The sequence below is a fragment of the Pygocentrus nattereri genome, chromosome 14, assembly GCF_015220715.1.
Source record: "Pygocentrus nattereri isolate fPygNat1 chromosome 14, fPygNat1.pri, whole genome shotgun sequence".
NCBI classification, from domain to species: domain Eukaryota; kingdom Metazoa; phylum Chordata; class Actinopteri; order Characiformes; family Serrasalmidae; genus Pygocentrus; species Pygocentrus nattereri.
Window position 1 is genome coordinate 34365093 of NC_051224.1, and position 25325 is coordinate 34390417.

The following is a 25325-nucleotide window of genomic DNA, read 5'->3' on the forward strand; positions in this document are numbered from 1 at the left end:
ATTCTAAGGCTGTTTGATTTCAGAAAGTAGGACGTTAAACAATGTAGGACGAATGATTTCATATTCACATATGGTATCTTCCTCCAATGGCTTTATAAAGGTGGGTGCAAAAGGACCAATATGTTTGAATTATCATAGCTTGGAACCAAGACAATCAGGTACCATTAGGTTTTAATGGAGGACACATTGATTTCTGTGGCCATTTGTAATCACTTTGAAAGCCAACAGTCTACAAATTACATTGCATGTGGTAATTATAGGGGTCCAAGCACTTCATGCCTTATATACAGTGTATACATTTTAGCAGATGATAAGACAGTTTCTAGAGGGGGCTCAGTTTAAAATATCTGTTGAGGAGGGATCTCAAAAGATGTCTGCCACCAACCTTTTAACCTTGGTAAGCAATAACTTCTTTTAAACAAATAAGTAACAATACTTGGAAAGCAGTACAGTATTTAGCATGACTTACATTGGCGTAGTTAATCAATTCAATGAACTGAATCATTCTACAGCATGGGTACCCAGTGCTGGTCCTAAAGATCTGGCACCCTGCAGAGTTTTGCAGTAACCCACATCAAATCCAATGATGCATCTGAATATTAGAGCCAGGTGTGGTCCAAGACCAGGTTTTGGCATCCCTCTTCTGCAACAGTTCCTTGTTCACCTGTATTTTATGCCTAAAGTGAACCATAATGCTAAATTTTCTTTTAAAATCAATATTTTTCTAGGAAAAAAATACATTTCTCTGGAGGACCAAGCCTCTGGACCATGTGCCGCGAGTCTTGTTTTGGAACTTGACATCTTTCACTGTTTGTCTGTATTTGGTAGTTGTGAAATTGTTAGCCTCATGATTAGATATTTTACCGTGTGTTCTGCTGAATGTGAAACACACTGTATAATATATGTGTATAATACACTCAGCGGCCACTTTATTAGGTTTTATTGTTTAGTTGCTTGTTATCACAAATGGCAAAATCAGCCAATCACATGCTCACTCAATGCATTTAGGCATGTAGAGGTGGTCAAGCAACTTGCTGAAGTGCAGACCGAGCATCAGAACGGGGAAGAAAGGGGATTTAAGGGACTTTGAACGTGGCGTGGTTGTTGGTGCCAGACGGGCTGGTCTGAGTATTTCAGAAACTACTAATCTACTGGGATTTTCCCGCACAACCATCTCTAGGGTTTACAGAGAACGGTCAGAAAAAGAGGAAATATCCAGTGAGCGGCAGTTGTGTGGACGAAAATGGCTTGTTGATGTGAGAGGTCAGAGGAGAATGGGCAGACTGGTTCGAGATGATAGAAAGGCAACAGGAACTCAAATAACCAACCAAAATCTCTGAGGAACATTTCCAACACCTTGTTGAAAGTCTGCCATGAAGAATTAAGGCAGTTTTGAAGGCAAAAGGGGATCCAACCTTTTATTAGCAAGGTGTACCTAATAAAGTGGCCAGCAAGTGTATATTCAAATGTACTCAGACACATTGTGAGATAATTAAGAGCGCTTCCAATTTGAAGGCATTTATTTGGCTCCTAAACAGGAACCGTAACCCCGTAATAGAATCACCACTGATCTCAAGTAGTAAAAAAATGCTTCGATAATTTAAGTTTTACTACAGAGGGAATTGGTTACAACAACATGGAACAAACAAGTGAAAAATAGATATTTTCAGACATTACATTTTGATCGAAAATGTGTGAACGTAAAAATAGACTTACATTAAAAATCAAAACCATCTTTAAAAAAAAAGTTAAACTATAAAAGTGTTAGTTCATAATCAGTTCTACTGTATTGCTTTTGCTTTCTCAATCTCACTCCATCTTGTGCTTTTTAGGTGTTTATAGTGTTGGCTGGCACATTAAGATTTAAGGCACGCAGTGTTGAAGCACAGGGAAGTCGGCTCAGCCCAGGTTAATATTTCCGGCGAACATGGTGATGAGGAGGATGACTAGGAATCCTGTGAGCAGGCCAGCATTCTGGATTAAGAAGAACACCAGTTCAGTCCTTCTGCTCTGCTGCTGTGCTTTAGCAATGGCATTCATCTCGGGAAACTGAGAGGGAGAAAGAGAGGAGCTTGAATTTAGCCTGTAATTTTAGTCTGAGCTCATATCATCAAGGTTTTAGTCTGAACCCGACCTAAATCAACCCATTTCATGAAGTTTTAAGTCTGAACCTAACCCAGCTCAAACCGTATCACAATTTTTTTTAGCATGAACCCGACTCAATTCGAATCATATCTTCAAGTTTTAGTCTGAACCCGACCCAAATCAACCCATATCATCAAGTTTAGGTCTGAATTTGACCAAATTTTGAACCATATCACTTAATTTTTAGTATGAACCCAACCCAATTCGAATCATGTTAAGTTTTAATCTGAACCCATCTGACTTAAACCATATCAACTTTTGAGTCTGAACCCGACCAGATTCGGACCATATCAAGATTCAAGAAGATTCATATCAAGAGTGTGAAACCTGACTCAACTAAGTCTAAAAGTGACCTGACTCAAAACAAATCCTTGACCCAACTTTTTGCAACTTGAACTGTACTATTGAACACCCAGCCCAGACTTGAACCCAGACTTGAACAAACCATATCAAGTTCCAAGTCTGAACCCAACCTGACTTAAATCATGCAATCAAGATTTAATTCTGAACCCACCCCGACTTGAGCTGTACCATCCGTTTTAAACCTAAACCTGACTCAACTCCAAATATATCATCAAGTTTTGAGTCTGACCCTGACTAGGTCTAACGCTGACCTGACTCAAAACATGCCGTGTTTTGAGACTAAAACTGACCCGACTCTAGCCATTCCGAGTTTTGAGTCTGAACCCAAGCCAACCTGACTCATATCAAGTTTGGAATCTGACCCTGACTAGGTCTATGCCTGACTCAAAACATCCAGTTTTAAGTTTGAATCTGACCCGACTCTAACCATATCAAGTTTTAAATATGAACCTGAACAAACTCAAACCAGTCTGAACCTGACCCAACTCAAACCATATCAGAATTTTTTGGCCTGGACCCAAAGCCAACTCAACCCATATCATCAAGTTTAGAGTCTGACCAGTCCTGACTTCAACCACATCATCAAATTTTAATCTGAAACTGGGCTCAAGAAAATTTAGTCCGAACCAACCTTGTTACCCAAAGTGCTGAATAAAACCTGACAGAATAGCGCCAATTAAATGACCATGTAGAGGCAGCAATAGTCATTATTAGATCACGGATAAAGTTAATGTCCATTTTAATGGATTTATTCGTCAAGCACAGTGCTTTCAGGCCTTTTTAGCCTGTATAAACTTTCCACAATTCACTGTTCTGTTGCTGATATAGCCACCAGCAGAACGGCCACTAGGGGGCCTGCAGAAAGAGGTTAAGACTGATATGTTATAATGACCACTGTTTTGATCATCTGTATACTGTTTACTTCAAACATGTTTAGTTAAAAAAGGCAAGGAAAATACAAGCTATAATAAAACAATAAAAAGGCTGTAATGAAGCACAGGAGCGACATCACACAGAGCATGTGCTCAGATCCGGGTGTTGTTTTTTTTCTCCTCACTGCTGGCTGATTAGTAAACCTGTGATGATTTACAAGCCTGAACGATATCAACTCAAGATAAGAGTCAGGAAGAGCGGATCTTTATATAGAGCACGCATCATCTACACTCACCCGAAACAGCTGACGGAAACTATTCTTTTACACTTTGGCTGAGCATAAAAATCATCGTGATTAAAATATCTTATCTCTGGTTCATTACTATGTCCTGTTTTAGGGGAAATGAAGGATGCAAATAACAGGCTGATGAGGGCAAACATTTGCTGGTGTGGCATGTTCCTGCAGTGCACCAGCAGCAAACTGAAATGCCCTTCTGTTGAGACGTGCAGTTTAACTCATTAGCGCTGCACTTGTTTGTATTTTTTTGGATCCATTTGTTTGTTAAGTAGTTTTAACCTTATATTTAAAATTTTATTAATACATATTTTCCCTGTGCATTTTGTTATCAACCCATAAATCCCTTTTAAAGTTGTTTTTATTAGGTTATATGAATAAAACATTATCAGACCGATCATTCTTAAGAAGAAATTTCATCTTAAAACCCACTTACGCAGTTTTTACGAAGATCCTGACATTCACCAGTGTCTCGCTCTTTGGGATTTATTCATAGGTAAGAACAGAATCTGCACACACTCAAGAGCACAATGGTGTGAACAGTTCTGTGGTTTAAGAACACGTCATGGATCTGATGTAGGCTTTTTCTTAGGACCCTTCTCAAGAACAAGTTTAAGAAAAAACACTGGCGAATGAGGCCTGTTGCTATTATGTAAAGGGACCATTCAGGTACATGATTCGTTCATCAAGGTACAAACAATGTAAGTGTACCCTCAAAGGTGTAACAGCGGTTTAAAAGTCCAATTGTGTACCTTAAATAAGTTTTTCCTAGTGGAAACGTTGACGTTTGTATCTTTGTATAAACAAGTGTTTTAAAACAGAGCAATAAAATTAAAAGCCTGGAGAGGAATTCAATGGATGATGGTGCAGTTATGTTCCCTGACTAAAGGTACTGAGATGTACCACCACAGCTGGGAAAAAAACGAGTCTTCCTTACTTTTTAAAAATAAGAATTTGATATAATATATAAACACAGAGTGTTTTACGTACTCTTAATAATCCGATTGTATTCAAGTGGTCATGTAAACAGCATACTTGGATTTCTTAGATCAGAGTAAGGTCTAGAAGTCTGATTAAGAAATCTGATAATGACGCTGGATTTTAGCTCAGTACTCAGAGTTCTCAGTGCATGTAAACTCTTACTCTGATTTCTTTCAGATTTCTCGGTCTGTGCATGTGAACAGACGACAGTACCGGAAATAGGCAAGTAGCGTTGCTGCGAGATGCAGCAGAACACTTCTAGAGTGACACTCAAACAAATACATGCTTGATGGAATGAAGGATATAAATGTTCTTGCTTGTATGTGTGAATATATATATATATATATATATATATATATATATATATATATATACATATATAACACCCACATATACACACACACACACAATGTAAAGTGGCATAATATTTTCCAAAAACAAGCCGCAGCATGAGTTTTACATTACGTTTCTATCACGCCTTATTCTGTCAGTGTGTTCATTGGATTACTGACAAAATCTGATTTTCTGCAGTTATCAGATTACAACGTGCAAGTAAAGGCACTTTGTGTTAAAGTTCAAACTCCTCAGTCTAAACAGTCACTGGGCCTCATTCTCCAATATTTTCCTACATTTTTCTTAAAATTGTTCTTGAGAAAAGTCCTAAGAAAAAGTCTACGCCAGATTCATGATGAAGAACTGTTCGCACCTTTGCGCTCTTGAGTGTGTGTAGACTGTGTTCTCACCTAAGAACAAATCCCGAATAAGAAAACATCGGTGAATGTCGGAATCTTCGTAAAACTTTTAAGAAGGAATTTCTTCTTAAGAACGGATGATGAATGAGGTGGAAAATAAGCTGCAAAATTATTCATTTTGAATGTATTTTTTCTGTGATGTCACTGAAAACAACTCGTTTACATGTATTGCCCGTTTTGACTAAAGCAGTTTAGCACCACCCACTCATAATAAAGTTGTAAGGAGTGTTTCAACCCAGACTGCTTTTTGGATCAAGCAAGAGCCAAACAGAACAGACCCTATTTACATACATCAGTCTTAAAGGCGCAGTAAGAAAAACAGCTGTTTAATTCGAAGGGATGAAGAGAGGTTGGAAAACAGCCATGTGCTAATAAATTAGGACTCTTTTTGCTACATGTAAACATCATAAGTGGTTCTTAAGGGAAAAAATAAAATACAAGAAAAATATAAGAAACCTTTAGCTGCTGGTTTGGCAAAAGTCTGATTGACATAGTATTACTCCAGACATGTTTGGTGTGTGAAGTTTGCTTCATTAGTTTTGCACTGAAGCTACGAGGCGGTACAGAACTCATTGGTGGGGTGTAAGATTTCATTAGTTGTTAGCTATATTAGCCTCGTAACTCCAGCGCAAAACTATAGACACCAAGCATGTCTTGACTGATCAGTCAGGGGTGAGGAACACTGGAAGGCTTTAAGTGCAAGGGCCTCACCATGTCTGCGAGGGCTATGTAGAGGAACATCCCCCCGGCCAAGGCAAAGATGACATTGGGAGCAAACCTGCTGCCCAACAGGATCCCCAACACCAGCCCCACGTAGCAGGACATGGCTGACAGCAGGTTAAAGAAGATGGCCTGTGGGATACTCATCCCTGCGCTCAGCAAAATCACAAAGTCACCTGCAGGGGGAGACAGAGCACAGCACAAAGACATCAAACAACAACTTCATGGTTCTCACATCAGATCAGCCCAAGATGCATGAAGTGGCTACATGTAAACAAACTGTAGGATGATACAGATCTGAATGGGACGCTTTGGAGCAACAGCATGCAAGCCTAAGGACACCATGCTCAATGCCAAGTGTCAGCTAGAGGGGTATAAAGCCCCCAGCACTGGACTGTGGAGCAGTGGCGCGCCATCCAATTGGGGATGAGTGATGCTTTTAACAAGGCAGATTGGTTTCAAAGAGAGGAATTCAGAGTCTAATCATTACACTCAAAGCCTCTTTATCTGCATTTGTGCCCTGTGCTCTGGCTGGTGGATTGGCTCAAATGTCTTTCCCAGAGTTATTTGTTAACCCTGTTAATCTGGGGATGGTGAGGGGCAACGTCTCTGCATGGGAGGTTTGCAGAAGGTGCCTTTGTCAATAGCTGGTAAGAAAGCATTGTACCAAGCTGAAAGAGAGATGTGATTCCAAATGGAGAGCCCATCTATCTCTGTCCCTGAGGCTCTGCGGCCTTCATGGAAGCTCCTGTACAAATACCGCTTGCCTAAACGCTCCATTTGTAGATACTCTAAAGTTCAGTGTTCTACCTTGGCTGATTTCTTAGTGGGACAAGGAAAGCTAGCAATATGCCAGTTCTTCAGACTGGTGTGTCTAAAGGGCAGGAAACTATTACATTTTTTTTTTTTAATCTGAGCCTGAGTCAAATCACACATGAAATAAGTTTTATTAAAGTACTAATAATTAATAATAATAATTAATAACTAATCATTTTGAGAGAAAGTGTTTGCTAGGTAAGCTGTTAGTGATACAGATGTGTTATTATTTCAGTAGGGAATCTTTCCTCTATGGGAACCCCTCCTCTTTATTATTATTATTATTATTATTATTATTATTATTATTATTTTGTCTTCTTCCCCCTTCAACATGCCTTTTAACTAATACTTCTTAAATCAAGGGTTTAAAGGCAAAGCATTGCTTTATTTTTTTCTCTCCCTGCTTTTTCTTCTTTCTCTCTCACTCTCTCCCCTTCTTCTTTCTCTCTCCCTGCTGTCTCCCTCTCTACTCTGTCTTTCTTTCTCTTTTCTCTCCTCCCTTTCCCTCTCTCTCATTTCTCTCTGCCTCTCTCTTTGTCTCCTCCCTCTCCCTCTACTTTCTCTCCCCCACTCTTTCTACTTTCTCTTCCCCTTTTGCTCTCTCCACTCCCCCCCTCTACATTTTCTCTCTCCCTCCTTTTTCTGTGTTGTTTTCTTTCTCTCCATATCTCCATTTTTCTCTACTCTTTCTCTTTTCTCGCTTCCTCTATTATCTCTCCTACTCTTCTTTCCCTCCCCTTCTCTGCTCTCTCTGTCCCTCTCTACTGTCTCTTTCTCTCTTTTTCCTTTCTCTCCCCCTCTTGCTCTCTCTACTTTCCCTCTCTCTCTCTTTCTTCTCCTCTATATTTTCTCTACCCATCTTTCTACTTTCTGCCTCTCTCCCCCTTTTCTGCCTTGCTTTCTCTGTCCACTTCTCTTGTGTCTCTGTCTTTCTTCTTTCTTTCTATCTATCTTTCTTTCTTTCTCTCTGTCTCACCCCTATTTGAAATACGGAACAGATAATTAACCACAGGAGGACACCTGACCTCTGGCCCCTGACTCCTGACCCTGTGGCGGGTCAGTGAGAGAGTCGGTGTGTTTGTTTTGAGTGTGTGCCGCTGCAGAGAAACACAGCGTGTTCATGCTGCCTCCACTCCCTCTGAGTCAGACTCTTGATTTAAATCACCATCACTGATCATCAGTCTCGTCATCTCTGTTTGTCTCGGGTCAGTCCATGTGAGACCACAGAAGGCCTTCCGACTGACCTTCTCAGAGTTGCATAATACTTTCAGGAAATAATGTTAGTTTTAAGTGTAATGTGGAGTGGGGGGTGGGGGGTGGAGTGGGGGGTGGGGGGTGGAGTGGGGGGGGCAGGCACAACACATTGCTTTTGTGCTAAATATTTTTTTTAAATATTTGAGCATAATTAAGCATATTTTTAATATGCCCTACACATTTCTGCTACAAAAGAAAAGAATAATTATTAAGATTCATGAATTAATCTGAAAGCAAAGTGAGAGCAAACGATATTTGTATGAAAGCTGTGCATATAAAATTGCATACATGCACAACATTCATGATCAGACTAAATTTTGGAGTTGGAAAGGTGTTGATATCTTGAAAACTGCGGGACAACTTAGGGGACAAAAATACTTGAATACTAGAAAAGAGCCTTTCCTGAAGGAAGTGCAGTGATTGTGCAACTTAAGCAGCTGCTAGTCGGTTGCTTGAGCGTTAACGAACAGTTTCTTTGGCATTTTATGGGGCATTTTATGGGGCATCCCAGGTGGTTGCTAAGGTGTTGCTAAGTGGTTGGTAGGTGGTGCTTGGCGTTGGTCGGCAACCCAAATGTTAAGAAGAGTCATTTTGTCCTTTCAACAAAAAATCCAACCGCCCTTTGGAGCCACAACATCTTTTGTCCATTTTACCATCTTGGCTGTAAACATGTATTCAGTACATGCTAATGAAAGGTTATATGCTAAAAAATAATAATAAAATAAACAAAAATGCAACTTACTTTTCTCTGCTTTAAGCTTTAGCTCAGTAGTAGCCACTTTTCTCGCATCTCTAGCAGGAAACTTTTCCACAAAAGTAGAACAGTTTCTTTTAAAATGTCTCTCAACGTTCAACTTTTCACCAGACTGAAGTCAGCTTCTCATTCGCCAGCCTCTTGTCCTAATTTTCCCGTTTTACCTCAGCCAGAGTGTAACTGGTGCGCCATTTAAGTTGGAACGAAAGAAATTCAAAAAAGAAGTTGGTGAATGAGTAACTGACTTCAGATTCCTGTCTTTTTAGTGTTTTTCAGTTTCTCGTTGCAGATTAAATGCATCAGGAGACCAGCTGGAGTAATTATAATTGCAAAAAAAATCTATTTCTCTCCAAATTATTGATGTCTGTCTTAAATCTTTCTCTTTGCCATTTCCTTAGCTCCTAGCTAGGTGAGATTGTTATCTGCATTGCTATGTGACCAGCAATCCATGCGCCAACCTTCAGGGTTAAAGAGTGAATTAGCAGTTACATTACATTAACTTTAGTATTTAAGACCATTTACTGTAAAAACTGGTAGAACAATCAGCAGAGCTTAATTTTACCGTAAAGGGGGATTATTTTATTTTTACCTATTAATCTAATTCTGCTGTGGAGCCACAACAGGGCAGTAAATGAGACCCCTGTGCTAGGGCTATAGGGGTATAGAGTTCTTTTTGTTTATTTGGTGTTAAAACTAACCCTGTCATGTGGAGGCTGTACTTTAGCCTGGTTAGCTCTTACTGCTGTTTTTATGCTTCTAAACAATACTACATTACAGTCACCAAGCAAGTAATTAAAATAATATAGCTGTGAATTCTGTGATACACAAAACTCACTTGAGGAGCACTTGTGAAGATGTGATGAACGTAGCATGTTCTACTTTTTGACTACATTAAATATCCATGTTTTTACATTGCAGTAGCTTTTGCCCTGCTCTCCCCTATATATTATTACATAATACATTGTTATATTTCATTTAACCAATGGAACAAAACCTTGCATCGCCAATTAAGTAACTTTACAGGTTAAAGAAAAACATTCTTAACTTTCAATGGATGTTAATGAAGAAATGATTTATGTCAAGTAATTCCGAACTAACTGGACTTTTCACATTATACAGAATAAAAGAAAAATGACAAAGATGGAGATACAGCAGCAACATGTATGATTCTTTTTATTTTTAATGGCTCAAAAAACAAGAAACTTTTATCACTTTAACACAAACAGCTACATGAGTAATAAACAGAAACGTTTAAATGGCCACACCTACTATTTAGAGCACCTGTATGTCAGGAATGAAAAGGTACAGGCCTTAAATGTTGCACGTTATCTACTGAGCACATGGACATTATTTGCAGAAGGCTTCAAACAACTGAGCATCTGAGATGTTGGGAGTTTTATATAATAATGATTAGAGATGTAATTGGCTTTTTTGTTCATTGCATGCAATTATAATAGCAAAAAGTACATGTATTGATGGTGAATGCATAGCAGCTCCCAGGTGACAGCAGCAACAACTCAAACTCAAATAAACGAACATTACTCCCTGCTGCCCTCTAAAGTTGCTAAAGCACCCATCAGAAGTTTAAACTTTTGTCTGTGATTAGATGAAGTCGTTTTCGGCTTTTGTTTACAAATATTTACCCTAACAATTCCAGTAAGCTCACGTAACTGCTGTCAGGCTACTCACCGAGCTCATGAGGGAACTCCTCACAGACAATGGCTATAGAGGTGCTGAAGCCAGTCAGGACCGACACGGTGAAGGAGGCTCCGATGGCCAGCCCGTCGATGAAGTTATGCAGGGCGTCGCTCAGCGTGATCATCCAAGCTACCGTCTTCACAGTCGCCAACCGTTGACCCAACTGCTGCAGACATGACTCCTGTGGAGGCGCTGTTACCTGTAGTGAGGGAACAGTAAGATAGTAGTGTGCATACTGAGTGGTTGCTATAGCTCTAAATGGTATGATGCAAGTCTATAGTTCACCATTTCTAACCTGGGTATTTCGTTAAAGTCCGTAAAAGCTTTAATCGATACAACGTTATCGCAAACAGTCCATCAGCCAAGACGTGAGGTGTCTTATGGTTACAGCTTTGGAGCTATATGGTCATCAAATAAAGAAAGCTAATAGAGTAGTATTGTGCAAACACCACACACTTGCCTCAAGCTGCACAGACAGGCTTGTGTGGTTTCTGACGCCGTATGACATACTGTTATCTATATGAATGGGCAACTACACAATGTACTTTTGACTATTTTTATAGATACATTTTATGGCCAAAAGTATGTGGACACCTCACTGTTACACTTACATGAGAATGGGCTCATGTAAGCGTGATGGTTAAGTGTCCACACACACACACACCCCTGTGACTATAACATCCTTTTCTCTTGTAAAAATGCTCTCCACAAGATTTTGGAGTGTGTCTGTGGGAATTTGTGCCTTTTCAGTCCAAGCATTGATGAAGTCAGGTACTGATGTTGACGAAGGCCTGGCTCCCAGTCAGTGTTCAATTTCATCCAAAATGTGCTTAATGGGGTTGAGGTCAGGCCTTTGTGCAGGCCACTGGAGTTCCTCCACACCAAACTTGACAAACCAACAGGAAAGGGTCTTCTCCAAACTGTTGCCCCAAAGTTGGAAGCATATAATTATCCAAAATGTCTTTGTATTCTGTAGCATTAACATGACCCTTCACTGGAACTAAGGGATGCTGAAAAATAGCTCCAGAATATTATCCCTCCTCCACCAAACTTTACTGTTAGCATTCCAGTAGGATACATTCTCCTGGCATTCGCCAAACCTAAATTTGTCCATCAGACTGCTAGTGAAGTGCGATTCATCGTTCCAGAGAATATCTCCACTGCTCCAGAGTCCAGTGGCAGCATGCTTTACACCACTCCAGCCAGCAGTTGGCATTGCACATAGTGATATTAGGCTTGTGTGCAGCTGCTCCGCCATGGAAGCCCATTTCATAAAGCTTATCTCAAACAGTTCTTGTGCTGATGTTGGCAGAGGCAGTTTGAAACTCTGTAGTGAGTGACGCAACAGAGGAGAGGCAATTTTTATGCACTCTGTACATTTGTTTAGTTTACTTCTTTATGGATAATTTCACAATAATAATAGCACAGGGGCAGATCTAGCAGGGCAGAAATTTCCCAAACTGACTTGTGGCAAAGGTGGCATCCTATTACAGGGCCACGTTTGAAGTGTCTGAGCTCTTCAGTACACATTCTACTGACACTGATACTTTTCGCCATATAGGTGTTAGAAACCAGTTTGCAGGAAGTGTGCAATCATTTAGGTATGCAGTTTGGACAATGTAAGGGGGAGCGAGGAGGCGGATGCATACGCTGAGATAAGCGAGATTTATTATGGGCAAATCCAGGGTCGTGGTCAAAACAGTCCAGGGTCAATGAGCCGACACGTACAGATTTAGGGTATGACATGACAAAGACCAGAACCAACACAAAGACCAGGTACAAAGATACAATGATACAAAGATACAAAGACTGGCAAATGCAAGGGGCAAACACAGGGCTTAACACATGGACAGGACTGGGAGGGGCCAACCGTGACACAATGCTAATCAGTGCACAACAATAGCTTAGCATAGTTTTAGCTATTAGCCTTGTAGCTCCAGAGCAAAACCGAGGAAGCAAGCCTGTGACACAAAACATGTCTAGGCTACTTGATTATACTTGCAATAAGCAGCATTTGGAGTGGCCATCTGTGGTCGCACAATATATCACCCCTGACCATACCCTGTCCAGCAATACCCTGACCACCATAGGACCACCACTCACCAGACAGTGGTAGGTGTGGGTGGTAGATCATTCTCATATGGGCACAGCAGTGCTGGAGTTTATATACACATCAGCGTTAGTGCTAGGTTGAGAGTGGTGCACTACCCAAAAATATCCAACCAGTGGTCCTGTGGTCAGAAACTGACCACTGGTAAAGGATAACTCAGACTGGCACTGTACCATGTTGACATGACTCTGCTAAGAATAGTCCACCATCCAAATAATTTGGTCTGATCTTAAAGTGGTCTTTTTTATTGATCGGCAGGAAAGTAGGGGGCAGCAACAAAAGAGTTAGTAATTGTAAACCTACACAATGCGCCTATATGGTGGATCTACCTGACAAAATGGCCAATAAGCATGAGAATTTCAAATTATGTATCCATTAGTTTCCAACAGCTTGTGAAATCATTTTAATATAGTGTAATAATAAATATGGTACATAATACTGTATTGCAATAATAACTACAATAACAGTTTATCTGTCTGTATTCATGTTTGCAGTAGTGCTATAATTGTGTATTGCTAGTGTCCACGATGTGTCTAAAGCCACATATCTAGTGTCTAATGCATGCTGTTCATGAAGTAGGACAGAGGCCAGTGTTCTGTCCATGAACAGCTGTATCTATCTAAACCAAATACAGCTGTGTGTCTCGCTGAGACTGGACTACAGGATGCACTGACCTCTACACGTACGCATACACACAGCCTACATTCATCAGTAGTTTATGAGGTTGAGGCAGTTGTCCTCCATTCCTCTTCAATAATGATTTTTCATATGATTATGACTTTTGATTAATATGATTAGATATCAATATGATTGGACGTGTGTGAAATCAAAATAAATATGAATGACAATTTAAATTCAGCCATCAATCCAGTTATTCTTGATGATGAACACAGTGTTCAGTGACACAAGAATCAGTGTTCACAAGTGTTGTATATCCACTGCTACACTGAATACGATATATAAAAGGCAGCATATGTTACTCCAAAATGTGTATATATCTTTCACTGTTATTGTGGCTTCACAGATGGGCAAGTTGCTTTGAACTTTGAACTTTACGCTGGTAACATACAGGATGGTCTTACTCTTCTTCAGCTTAGAGAACACAACAGCCATTATTTTCTTAAACAAACTAAAAGTTTGAGTCAGCAGACCATGTTTACACTGTGCATCAGTCCATTTCAGATGAGCTTTAGCCCAGAGAAGTCAGCAGTGTTTCTGTATGTTGATTACACGTGGCTTCCACTGTGTATAGTACAGTCTTAACCTGTATTTGTGAAAGCAGCTACAAACAGTGTATGTTTTGTCAAAGTATCCCTGAGCCCATGCAGTGATGTTCATCACAGAAGCATGCTGGCTTTTAATTGAGTGTTGTTTGAGGTGTCGAAGGTCACCTGCATTCACTTGTGGCTTTTGGCTTTGCTTTTCACTCACACAGATTTCTCAAGATTCCCTGAGTCATTTGATGCAATATACCCTGAGGACAGTGAAGTACCTCAAATATTTGCTGTGGAACTTTGTTCTTAAACAGCTGGACTATTTGCAGATATGATGGTGAGCTGTGACCTATCCTTCCTCATGAAGGCCTATTTTTTTCCTGGATGCTTCTTCTACAGTCAAGCATAAATGCATCACCTCTTTTACAATGTTTTTATTGAAAATTTTATAACATTGTTAGACTGAAATTGCTTAAATTTGTTACAAAAACAAGAGAATAAGATAAAACATTACATATATTGTACTCTTGTACATATCTTGTATCTTTATACTGCTTTTACTTAAATACAGGTCAATGTTCATGCTAGCAAATTGGAAAGAAACAAAATAATAAATCTTAGCTATTAATTTCTTAATAAGTTATTGATTACTATCGATAAAACAAGAAATGTTTCCAGGCCCTAGTAAAAAGAGAGGCAGCTTAGAACAGATCAAGTTAATGATTATACTGAAGTGTAGTATCCACAAGCTCAGGAGCCGGTACAGCTGCTGTCCCCGAAAGGAGCTTTAAAGGAACAGCCTTTGGTCTGATCTCACTCAAGGCCAACTAATAGCACATAACATCAAACCTCCTGTAAACCATTAATAGCACTCATGTTATTAGAATGCTGGAACCTGCCTTATTTGAGCAACATAGCTTGTGGAATTTCAATTTTGTCATGAAAATTTAATCAGACAACAAATAAGTGGGGATCTCACCTGTAAGAGGGAACCTAATCAATTATTACATTATTATCCACTATATTATAATCCTAGAACGCCTAGCATTGCTTTACATACAGATCTATTCTGCACATATACAGTCGTATTTAAACATTTGAGTGCCCATACATATATGTCAACGGGGTGCGGTTTGAGGGATTGAAGGTCATGGCCATTCAATTGTGACTTTTGGGCTTGAGTTTTACTCAGTCTTTTGTGTTTTTTGATGTATTATACCCAGAGGACAGTAAAATACCTAAATTACTTGTATACCTTTGCTGTGGAACATTGTTCCTGAATAGTTTGACTTGCTGGTACACATTTAGGCAAAATGGTGAGCCTTGACCCAACCTTGATCATAAAGGACTGGGGCTTTCCTGGATGCTCCTTTTATACTCAAGCATAAATGCATCACATCTTTTACAATGTTTTTGTAAACAGGGCCTCCCAAACCTCTGCACTCTAATTGTATGTGATGCCTGGCCCCATCTGTGGCTGGGTATCATTAAAAACAAATTGATATTGATACCAGTACCAATACCTTGGTTTCGCTAACCCTATTTCTTCAGTGGCCCTGCAGCCCAGAAGGATGAGGGTTAGATAAAGGATGTATGTATTTCTTCAATGCCCTTTTGTAAATAACAAACTGAAAGTGGGTGTAGCTTAAACTAAAAATGAATGTGAGGAGATGGAAGTGGGTGTATTTAATAGCAATGGATTGCAGACTAATCAAGTGCTGATATTAATAATATGCTGTCAGACTCTAATTTAGACAACTAATCAGCAAGCTTGTTGGCTCATGGATGCTAAGACTGACATATATACTTATATATTGAAATTTGGCACTGAATGATAGAATTTTTCAATAATCTGCAGTATTGAATTAATTTGGTTGATACATCAAGGTTTTTAACACTCAGCCCTAGCCCACCTATATGTTCCACAGTGCTTGCAACCACGTATAGTTGTGTAAGAAGGTGTGGGTGGTACCTGTTCTTCTGAAGCAGCAGAAGCTATGCTGGTCTTTTCGCTGCTTGGGGTAGAAAAGCTGGTGACGGCAATGATGGTTCCTCCATTCTGCTGAGGACTTTCTGGAAGGCTGAAGTGACTTTGGTCATGCTGGACACAAAATGGACGTGGGATTCAAGGAGGCTGCCTCAGAAAACAGTGAGGTGATGAGTTGATATTGAAGAAAAACATGGCTCTAGTAACCTAGTACACTATATGGCCTTAAGTATGTGGACAGTCCTCCTAATTATTGAATTCAGACGTTGACACCTCCATTGCTAACTAATGTATAACATCAAGCATATAGACAAATACTGGCAGTGGATATCAATCTACCAATGTGTCACTATGATAGACTGATGTGGGTTTAATGGATGCCAGAAGAACTCTACCTATCAGAAAGCATAATGCCAACAGTAAAGTTTGGTGGAGGAGGGATAATGGTCTGGGGCTGTTTTTCAGGGTTTTGGCCTGGTTCCAACTTTGTGTGTTTGGGGAAGTCCCTTTCCTGTTCCACCATGATTGTGCCCCTATGGACAAAGCGACCTCCATAAAGAAAACTCCAGTGGCCTGCACAGAGCCCTGACCTCAACCCCACTGAATACCTTTGGGATGAACTGGAATGTTGATAACAAGCCAGGCCTTCTCATCCACCAACAATATCTGACCTCACAAAGCAAAGGCTCTTTTGACTGAAAGGGCACAGATTGCAACATACAAGCCTTGAGGAAAGCCTTCACAAAAGACTGAAAGCAGTTATAGCTGCAAAGGAAGGCACAACTCCATACTAATGGTCCATAGTTTTGGAATGGGGTGTCTATATTGGTGTAATGTCAGATGTCCACAAACCTTTGGCCATGTAGTGTATTTATGCAACTTCAAGCTATAAACTATTGTTCACCTAAATGGGATGCAAGGAGACAATGTATTTAAAAATGTAAGGAGAATGAGTTGGAGACGTTGGACAGTCTAGTGGACAAGGATTTAACGCCTACCTCAGACTCTGTCTTTAGGAGCATCTTCAAGACCTTTTCTGTGAAGAACAGCATATAGAATCCACCGAAGATCCCAACAGCTTTTGAGATGTAGTCATCTTTTTTGGGGTCAAACCCGAAAGCCTGGACATATAAATTTTTAAAATTATTTTTATTCAAATGATAACACCTTGGAAGTTTACTGACACCTTAGTTTAATAAGTGTTTCCCCCTAAACTGCTTCAACTTGCTTGGCTTAATGCATTAAAAATTTGATGTTTACTGACAGACACACTTAGGTAGAGAGTAGGGTACAGCTCATTCTACATCATAGTGCAAGCAGTGCAGTATATCTCTTACCTCAGGTATGAGCTGCAGCGCAGCATTAGAGAATAGCGTCCCAATCGCCAGGCCAATGAAATATGTGAGTATTTTAGGAAAATACGGTTTCTTAGTGGCAGGGATGAGAACCAAACCCAGGAGGGAGAAGAGGTTGATGATTGTAACAGCCAAAAAGCCATATCCCCACACTGTTGGCAAAAGAGGAATAACATACTTAAACATTTCTAGTTTGTATCAAACTAAGAGATGTCGACTTGGTACTAGTCACTGCAGGTTCTACAGGATCTGCCCTTCATCTTATGCACAATTACAAGATTCTGCAACATACCCAACCTTAAATTACATCACAAAATTAAATTACATGAGAAAGTATACCAACTATGTATGTCCAAAAGCAGCAATGATGGGGTCCAAGCACCATTCATATATTGACCATTCTACGGAATTATTTCAAACTGCAGTCCCACAATAAAAGACTATTTAAAAACAACGTTAAATATTCAGAACTTAGATATTTATGAAAATTATGTTATGATTTACCTAAACCTAATTTTTATAAAATTAAAACCTAATTCCTAATTGAGGTAGCAATAAGCTAAACATATACAAAATCATCACACCTAAATTTCAATCTGTTAAAACAATACATACATTTTGTTTATGTAAGATCTTTTTTGATTCATTTAAAGTGAAAAATGCTGTCCCAATTGTGAAGCATTATTTTAGCCACATCCCTGCCTTTTAGAGCAGGAGGTGAGACAGCATCCCTGTCCCTCATGGTGAGCAGTTTGATACCACAGTTTTGAAGTAAATGTGTCCCAAAGTCTGAAATGAAATCCCATCAGACATGATAACAGACATTTTAATTTTAATTAAGTAAACTTTTTGTATTTTAATGAAAAATATTGTGAATGTATGTGTATACAGCTGTTCAAAGCTATGTTTTTTAGTAATGTTCTTGGCTTGCTCAAAATTAGATAAAATTGTCACAGTATCGAAACATCTGGTAAAGTTTTGTTAGAGATATGATATTTTGGGTTGTGATCAAATGGAATGTTTAATTATTCATTTTAATAAAATAAACATGATTTCAATGTATAGTCAAAGTTAAATGTCTGAAGTGGGTTTCTGAAGTTGGATCCCTATAGCCTTGTCTTTTTGATAGACAACAGAATAATTACAATGTGTTTATAACAAATCTAACTGGGATCCAAGTTAGATACATTGACCCATGTTTGGTAGTAGCCATATTCTAAAACTTCTTTTAATATGGACTGTGGGGAATTTCCATGGTGACATCATGTGCAAACATTCAATTCTATCGGTAACACTTTATTTTAACCTGATCTCATATGCTGTCATTACAGATAGGATGTCCAGTATTATAGCAGTATTATGTCACCTTATGTCTTCACCTATGACATAATGTTTGATGTCATGATGGCTAAATAAAGTACACTCCAGGGCAAAAAATGGCCCAAAATGACATAATATTACACTTTTAATGGCCTTAATAACAAATCACTGAACAAATTAATAGAGTAACTTAATATGGAAGGGCTTTCCGTTTTTCTTTAAATGTTGACGTTTTTATGTGAAGTTTTGGGAGTTTGCAGACTTTTACAGAGAGAGTAAGAATTTTTCTACTCAGCATTGATGGCTTTAAACAGTTGAAAAACACTGCCCAGCTAATTTGTTTTTAACGTGAGGCTGAATATTCTTTAGAGCTTTTAAATCTGGACTTTGACCAGGCCAAAACCATCAGTAAAAACCATTGTAACGGCCTCGGCATAAGGTGGGCTCAGAAATTGTTGTTGAGACCAGCCAACTCAGATGCCCCCATCTGAGGTAAGTGGAGGCTGAATTATTTTTGAATATTAACAAAACCAGAATAATGATAATAAAAACAGTCATTTCTCTGGATCAGCGGTTCCCAAAACAATCACAAAAGAAAAAGTTGTATATGTCTAAATTAAATCCATTGGTTGAGAGTCTAATTGATCAAGTTCAAACAGCCCCTATGGGCAAATCATAATGTGATTATTGCTAAGTTCTTATTTCATAATGATGTGGTTTATGTTTATATGTCTTTAGGTGGTGATTTAGAATATGTTTTAGAGAAGACAGGAATAGAAAATATCTTTTGCTAATTGACCATTGACTTTTGCTTTAATGTTTGACACTTACAGTGTTATAACATTATAATATAATAGTAATGAATAATGCTGTAGGCTATATATTACTTAATATTATATTTTACAAAATATACACTACCACTGAAAAGTTCACAATCACTTGTCGTAGTAATATTTGTAATAACTAATGCAGTGTAGTTTGACATGTTATAAACTAGACACCAAAACTTTACTCACAGTTTAAAGTATTTTGTGAAATACTGTGTGAAGTTTGTGAAGTATTTTGTGTGACCGGGTAAAAAAGTTGAAGTGTTATTAAATTATAAGCTATAATTTTCTGTTTATTGGAATTTGTTGTCACAAACATTCTACGAATAACTGTTTAATTGGCGAGATTTGGTTACATGCTTTCAAATATAAGGCACTGTGGAAGTTTCATTCTCATTGCTGAACAACTTCATTTTAACAGGTTCCTAACAAACAGTTTAAAGCTTGTAAGAAAGTAGTTTTATCATTTTATACATGCATCTTCAACAAAATTGGCTTTATATTAATTAAATCAAATGAGGAAAACTTTTAAATGATATATTATGATTACAGTATTATGAAATACGATATTCTATATTAAACTGGTCTTATCTCGGTTTCAGCCAATCCTGGTCTGGACTCGACAACTAAAAGTCTTGGTCTTAACTTGGACTTGGACAGTGATGTATATTCAACGTTTAACACACTGCACCAAATCCAATTAAAGAGGCCTAACTGTGCTCTCTTTGTAATGAAACCTGCAGTTGGTGTTCTTTTATCAATGATATGCTGACATCATTTGTCATAATTACGATAAACATACTCCAATTGCCCACCACCAGTTATAACCTTTTTATTGATCACCGATCTCTAGGTTTGATTGTAACTGGCAACTGTATTTTTGCTGCGTTTGCACCATCAAACTGATCTGGCCTGGTCAGTGTAGCACACCAGTCCAGCTTTACACACAAAATTCCAACCGTTACAGAGAAAAACAAGACAAAGATTCGGTGAGTCAACAGTCTGATGTGAAAACCAAAGTCTCATCCACCTGCTTCACTAGACAAGGCCCAGCCTGATTCTTTGTGTACATATTGCTCCTGGGTTTAGGCCACGTCGAACAGTCTTCACATAGATTCTGGGTTCAAGCATGATAAACACATGGACCCATTAACCTCCCAGTGCAATTTACCCCAGATAAAGGGGATCAAGTCTAAAGCAAGAGGTTTTAGCCACTGTATCACGCCGGTACCGTATCCAATAAACCAATCAGCTTGTATCAGCATGGAACTACTGGTGATTCAGTATCAGCCGGCTTAGAGCCCTGTGCAGAGAAAGGGCAAGGTCCATGTTTAAACTTTGCTGATTAGGGCAATACCATGAGCTTTGCACAGTGGAGAGTGAGCAAAACTGGCCAATAGCTGCAGTGTAGATGACTGAAGTCTGCAAAGAGATGCCCAAACATCCACTGTGCAGTATGCACTGTAACTAATAGCATGGTAGGGTATGCAGAAGCCATAGCCTACGAATATTTATAAAGGCCAACGAACATAGGGACTAAATAAAACAGACATAAGCATTGAATAATGTATTTATAAAGCAATAACTGAATATTTATTAACATTTATCAATAATTACTTAAGTTCAGGTTCATCAAAATCTTCCAAAGAACTGATGTGTGGTGTTCTTAACTAGACTTTATATACCAGTCAGGCATAACATTATGACCTCCTCCTTGTTTCTACGCTCATTGTCCGTTTTATCAGCTCCACTTACTGTATAGCTGCACTTTGTAGTTCTACAGTTACAGACTGTAGTCCATCTGTTTCTCTGATACTTTGTTAGCCCCTTTTACCCTGTTCTTCAGTGGTCAGAACCAACATGGACCCTCACAGAGCAGGTACTATTTGGGTGGTGGATCGTTCTCAGCATTGCAGTAACACTGACGTGGTGGTGCTGGTGTGTTAGTGTGTGTTGCGCTGGTCTGAGTGGATCAGACACAGCAGTGCTGCTGAAGTTTTTAAACACCTCAGTGTCACTGCTGGACTGAGAATTGTCCACCAAGCAAAAATATCCAGCCAACAGTGCTGTGACCACTGATGAATGACTAGAGGATGACCAACACAAACTGTGCAGCAGCAGATGAGCTGTTGTCTCTGACTTTACATCTACAAGGTGGACTGACAAGGTAGGAGTGTCTAATAGAGTGGACAGTGAGTGGACACAGTGTTTAAAAACTCCAGCAGCCCTTTATTATGTTTGAAAATTATACAAATTATGTGATGGTAGTGACTCTTACTCTGTCACTATGAACTAGAATTCTATACTATTAGGGAGAAATTCATGTCTCTTGACTCCCGCACTCACCATGACCCTCTATATGTGTATGGGACTCGGCTGCCAGCAGAGTGCAAGAGGGTAGCAGTCCCTGGTTCAGCAGGGCGGGGCAGATGGTCCCCAGGTGGTCCTGGTTCAGGTGTGTGAGGTTGCTAAGCCCATAGTGTGTGAGGATCTCCTCTCCAGACAAACACTGGTAAACCAGGATAGAGAGTGAGAGAGAGAGAGAGTGAGAGAGAGTGAAAGAGAGTGAGAGAGAGGGGGGGGGGAGAAGGGGTCAGTCAGGAGACCTTTCTCCAATTATGGAGATTGGCTAATCCATTACCTCAAAATCAGTCAAGCTAGGAATGTTGAAACGTGCCTTGTTCATAAAAGTAGATACTAACTCAGAGTCAGAGTGACTCATTTACTCAGTTCCTTGTGCTCAAGTAAAGTTTTGATGGATATTTAAGTGCTTTCAAATAACAATGCTTTTAATTCTACTGAAGTATTGGCAAATAAATGAATCTGTTTTTAACTTACTCTAATTTAGCCATTAACACTTGTGCTGCTGTCGGAACAAAACCTCGTATCTCCGTTTTTGTCGATTTTCAGTTTTTGGCGTAATTTGAAAATGCGTGTTGGCCTTTATATTGTGTGTAAATTTCGTGAAGGATGGACAAAAAGAAATGGCCAACAATGACTTGGAAAAAACTCTGCTTCCATTGTCTTACATTGAAAGTAATGTACGTTTTTCCTTTTCCTGTAAAGTTACTATTTTGGAGACATGAGGTTTTATTCCGACAGCAGTGCTTAGGTATTAAGTAGTTTTTTTGGGTTTAAGAAGAATAGAGCCTTGCAAACTTACTGCAGATTTCTGTAATGGATCATTTCTGTTGGTCCATTCTTCATGAAAGGTACACACAATGTAAAAAAAACAAAAAAAAAAAACAATAAAAAGTGGAGATACAAGGTTTTGTTCTGACAGCAGTGATATACTAAGTTCCACCGCAGTTCTTTAAGTTATCGAGGTCTTTGGTGCTTCTACCCAAGTTATTTTGGACAGGTATGTTTTTCTTTTACTTGTGGCATTATTTCCCAGAATTAACGGTGCTTTAATATGAACATGGGTTTAGGATTCTCTGCCCATCTCTGCCTATTTGGACCCTCTGATGGTCTTCAGCATGCTCAGAAAATGGATTCAGTAATTCAGAGCCAGTAAACACATACTCTGTTATCTCATCATGAACTTCAACTGTTGACAGAACAAAATTGAGACATTTCAGTGCAAGTTGTTTGGGTTTCATTGGAATGAAATTGTCTTTCGATCAGTTTTCATTCATTAAAATGTACCTTCATTCATTTTTGTCCATTTTTAATAAACCAGGTACTTAAAGACAGCAAAATATAAAACACACTCTCCATCAATCTGAAGAACCCTTTCACGATGTAAAGAACCCTTTAATCATGCAAAGGGTTCTTTGAGTGTTTATGGTTCTATATATCGTTGCTGTCGGAACAAAACCTCGTATCTCTACTTTTGCCATTTTTCAGTTTTTGACATAATTTGAAAAAGCCTGTTACTCTTTACATTATACGTAAATTTCATGACAAATGGACTTAAAGAAACAGCCCAAAATTACTTGGAAAAAACTCTGGTTCCATTGACTTACATTAAAAGTACAGTAGGTTTTTTCCTTCTCCTGTAAAGTGACCATTTTGGAGATACAAGGTTTTGTTCCGACAACAGCGATATACAACTATTTTCTTTATGGAAGAACCTTTAAAGAACCATCATTTTTAAGTGTGTATATATTACACACTTACAATTCATGTTTAAGTGGTTCTCTGCATGGTGAAATGGTTCTTCAGGTTGATGGAGAATGTGTTGTATATGGTTCTGTCTAGAACCTTTTTGAAAACTGTTCTGCATAGAACTAAAAAGGGGTTCTTTGCATCGTAACAATAGCAGAACCCGGCTTGGCGCTGCGTAGAAGTACACACAACACATTCTCCACCTATCTGAAGAACAGCTCCACCATGCAAAGAACCATTTAGCATGACATGGCTCTATATAAAACTCACGGTTCTTAATAGAACCATTTTCTCTAGTAAGGAACCCTTGAAGAACCTTCTTTTTAAAGCCTGTGGACCAAATTTTCCACATCTTTCTCTCATAAAGTGCATGTCAGCAGTGAAAGTGGTTTTCAGGCACAAAGTGAAGGAAACCTATGAAATGAATCAGAAGTTAAAGACCTTTTAGAAGGCTTTATTGGGGTCTCAGAGGGGTTTCAGAGGCTGCTGAGGAGCATGATTACCTGAGCTAGCACAGGCTGGTTCTCCCCTCGGTTCTCTTGTGCGATGGTGTCCAGCAGACTGTTAATGCCGTTGTGATCCAGTAAGCCATCTTGGCCGTAAACCGCCAGGATGTCTCCGAGGAAGGCGCTCTGCTCGGGGCTAGCGCTCACTAAGAGTCCGCCCAGCACGGCTGGGAGCAGCCTGGAGAGGTGACCCATGATCAGTCCGTCCCTGTCGCCTTTCCAAAGCCAATAAGAAGCTGCTCGAAGTTCTCCGAGGTGCCTCCTCAGGCAGCTCTCACACTACCTGTGACGCTGAGCCCGTACGGACGGTCTATATAGGAGGATCAGAGGATCTATCAGCGCTGATAATCTCATTTTGATGAATATGGTGACAGATACGGCCAATTACCTCATTAATAACACTGGTGGACTCACAGTCACACAGCGCTGACCTGCAGTCTCCGGTGATCAGCCTGACCGCAGTTTCCGACTAACCGCTGATAACATGATAAGGGCTGATCTCTCCACGCTGTGTTTTCACGCCATATGTCATAACTGTCACTCAGAGAAGAGCCACGATAAATGACACGTGAAACTGGACAGAACGACATGGTGCAGAAAGATTTACAGAGTGTAACTTGTTGCACCCTTTATTTATTTATTCATTCATTCATTCATTCATTCATTCATTCATTCATTCACTCGCGCCTTCATTCTCTAGCATCATGTAATTCCACGTCTATCGCAGTTCTCGGAGAGGTAACGTTAGTGCCTGAGTGTAATCATAAGGTGAGCACTGCCCCCTGCTGTTAAACTGAAGCACTGGCAGTCCTGCGGCGCTCTGCTCCGGCTGGCCTTTGACGCAGGTAACTGACTGAACGGATAAACGTAAGAGATTTAAATACCTCTACATTTAAACATCATACATATTTAAATTTAGAGAGAGAGAGAGAGAGAGAGAGAGGAAGAGAGAGAGAGGGAGAGAGAGAGAGGGAGAGAGAGAGAGAGAGAGAGAGAGAGGAAGAGAGAGAGAGAGAGAGGGAGAGAGAGAGAGAGAGAGAGAGAGAGAGAGAGGAAGAGAGAGAGAGAGAGAGAGAGAGAGAGAGAGAGAGAGGAAGAGAGAGAGAGAGAGAGAGAGAGAGAGAGAGAGAGAGGAAGAGAGAGAGAGAGAGAGAGGAAGAGAGAGAGAGAGGGAGAGAGAGGAAGAGAGAGAGAGAGAGAGAGAGAGGAAGAGAGAGAGAGAGAGAGAGAGAGAGGAAGAGAGAG

The 25325-nt window shown here is 39.5% G+C and overlaps 1 protein-coding gene across 2 annotated transcripts; it reads right to left on the reverse strand.

Annotated features, from left to right (window-relative positions):
- Positions 1-1484: 1484 nt before the first annotated feature.
- Positions 1485-24645, reverse strand: LOC108432418 (metal cation symporter ZIP8). 2 transcript variants are annotated; one of them, XM_017706221.2, is made up of 9 exons: positions 24469-24645; positions 24078-24390; positions 21811-21973; positions 17300-17469; positions 16961-17083; positions 15948-16076; positions 10643-10850; positions 6121-6305; positions 1485-2049 (listed from the first exon to the last, which is right to left on the reverse strand). In XM_017706221.2, exons 2-9 carry the CDS (start codon positions 24273-24275, stop codon positions 1900-1902), a joined length of 1326 nt encoding a protein of 441 aa, XP_017561710.2. In that variant the 5' UTR covers positions 24276-24390; positions 24469-24645; the 3' UTR covers positions 1485-1899. The 2 variants fall into 2 exon arrangements, with proteins under 2 accessions (XP_017561710.2, XP_037400491.1); XM_037544594.1 differs by having other exon boundaries at positions 24495-24536.
- Between the last annotated feature and the right edge of the window lie 680 nt (positions 24646-25325).

Coding starts and splice junctions, on each gene's coding strand:
- LOC108432418 (XM_017706221.2), bottom strand. CDS start 24,275: ATGGGTCACCTCTCCAGGCTGCTCCCAGCCGTGCTGGGCGGACTCTTA. Junction 17,470..21,810: donor TACACATATAGAGGGTCATG/GTGAGTGCGGGA, acceptor TTTTGCCAACAG/TGTGGGGATATGGCTTTTTG. Junction 10,851..15,947: donor CTGCTGCTTCAGAAGAACAG/GTACCACCCACA, acceptor CCCTCACTACAG/GTAACAGCGCCTCCACAGGA.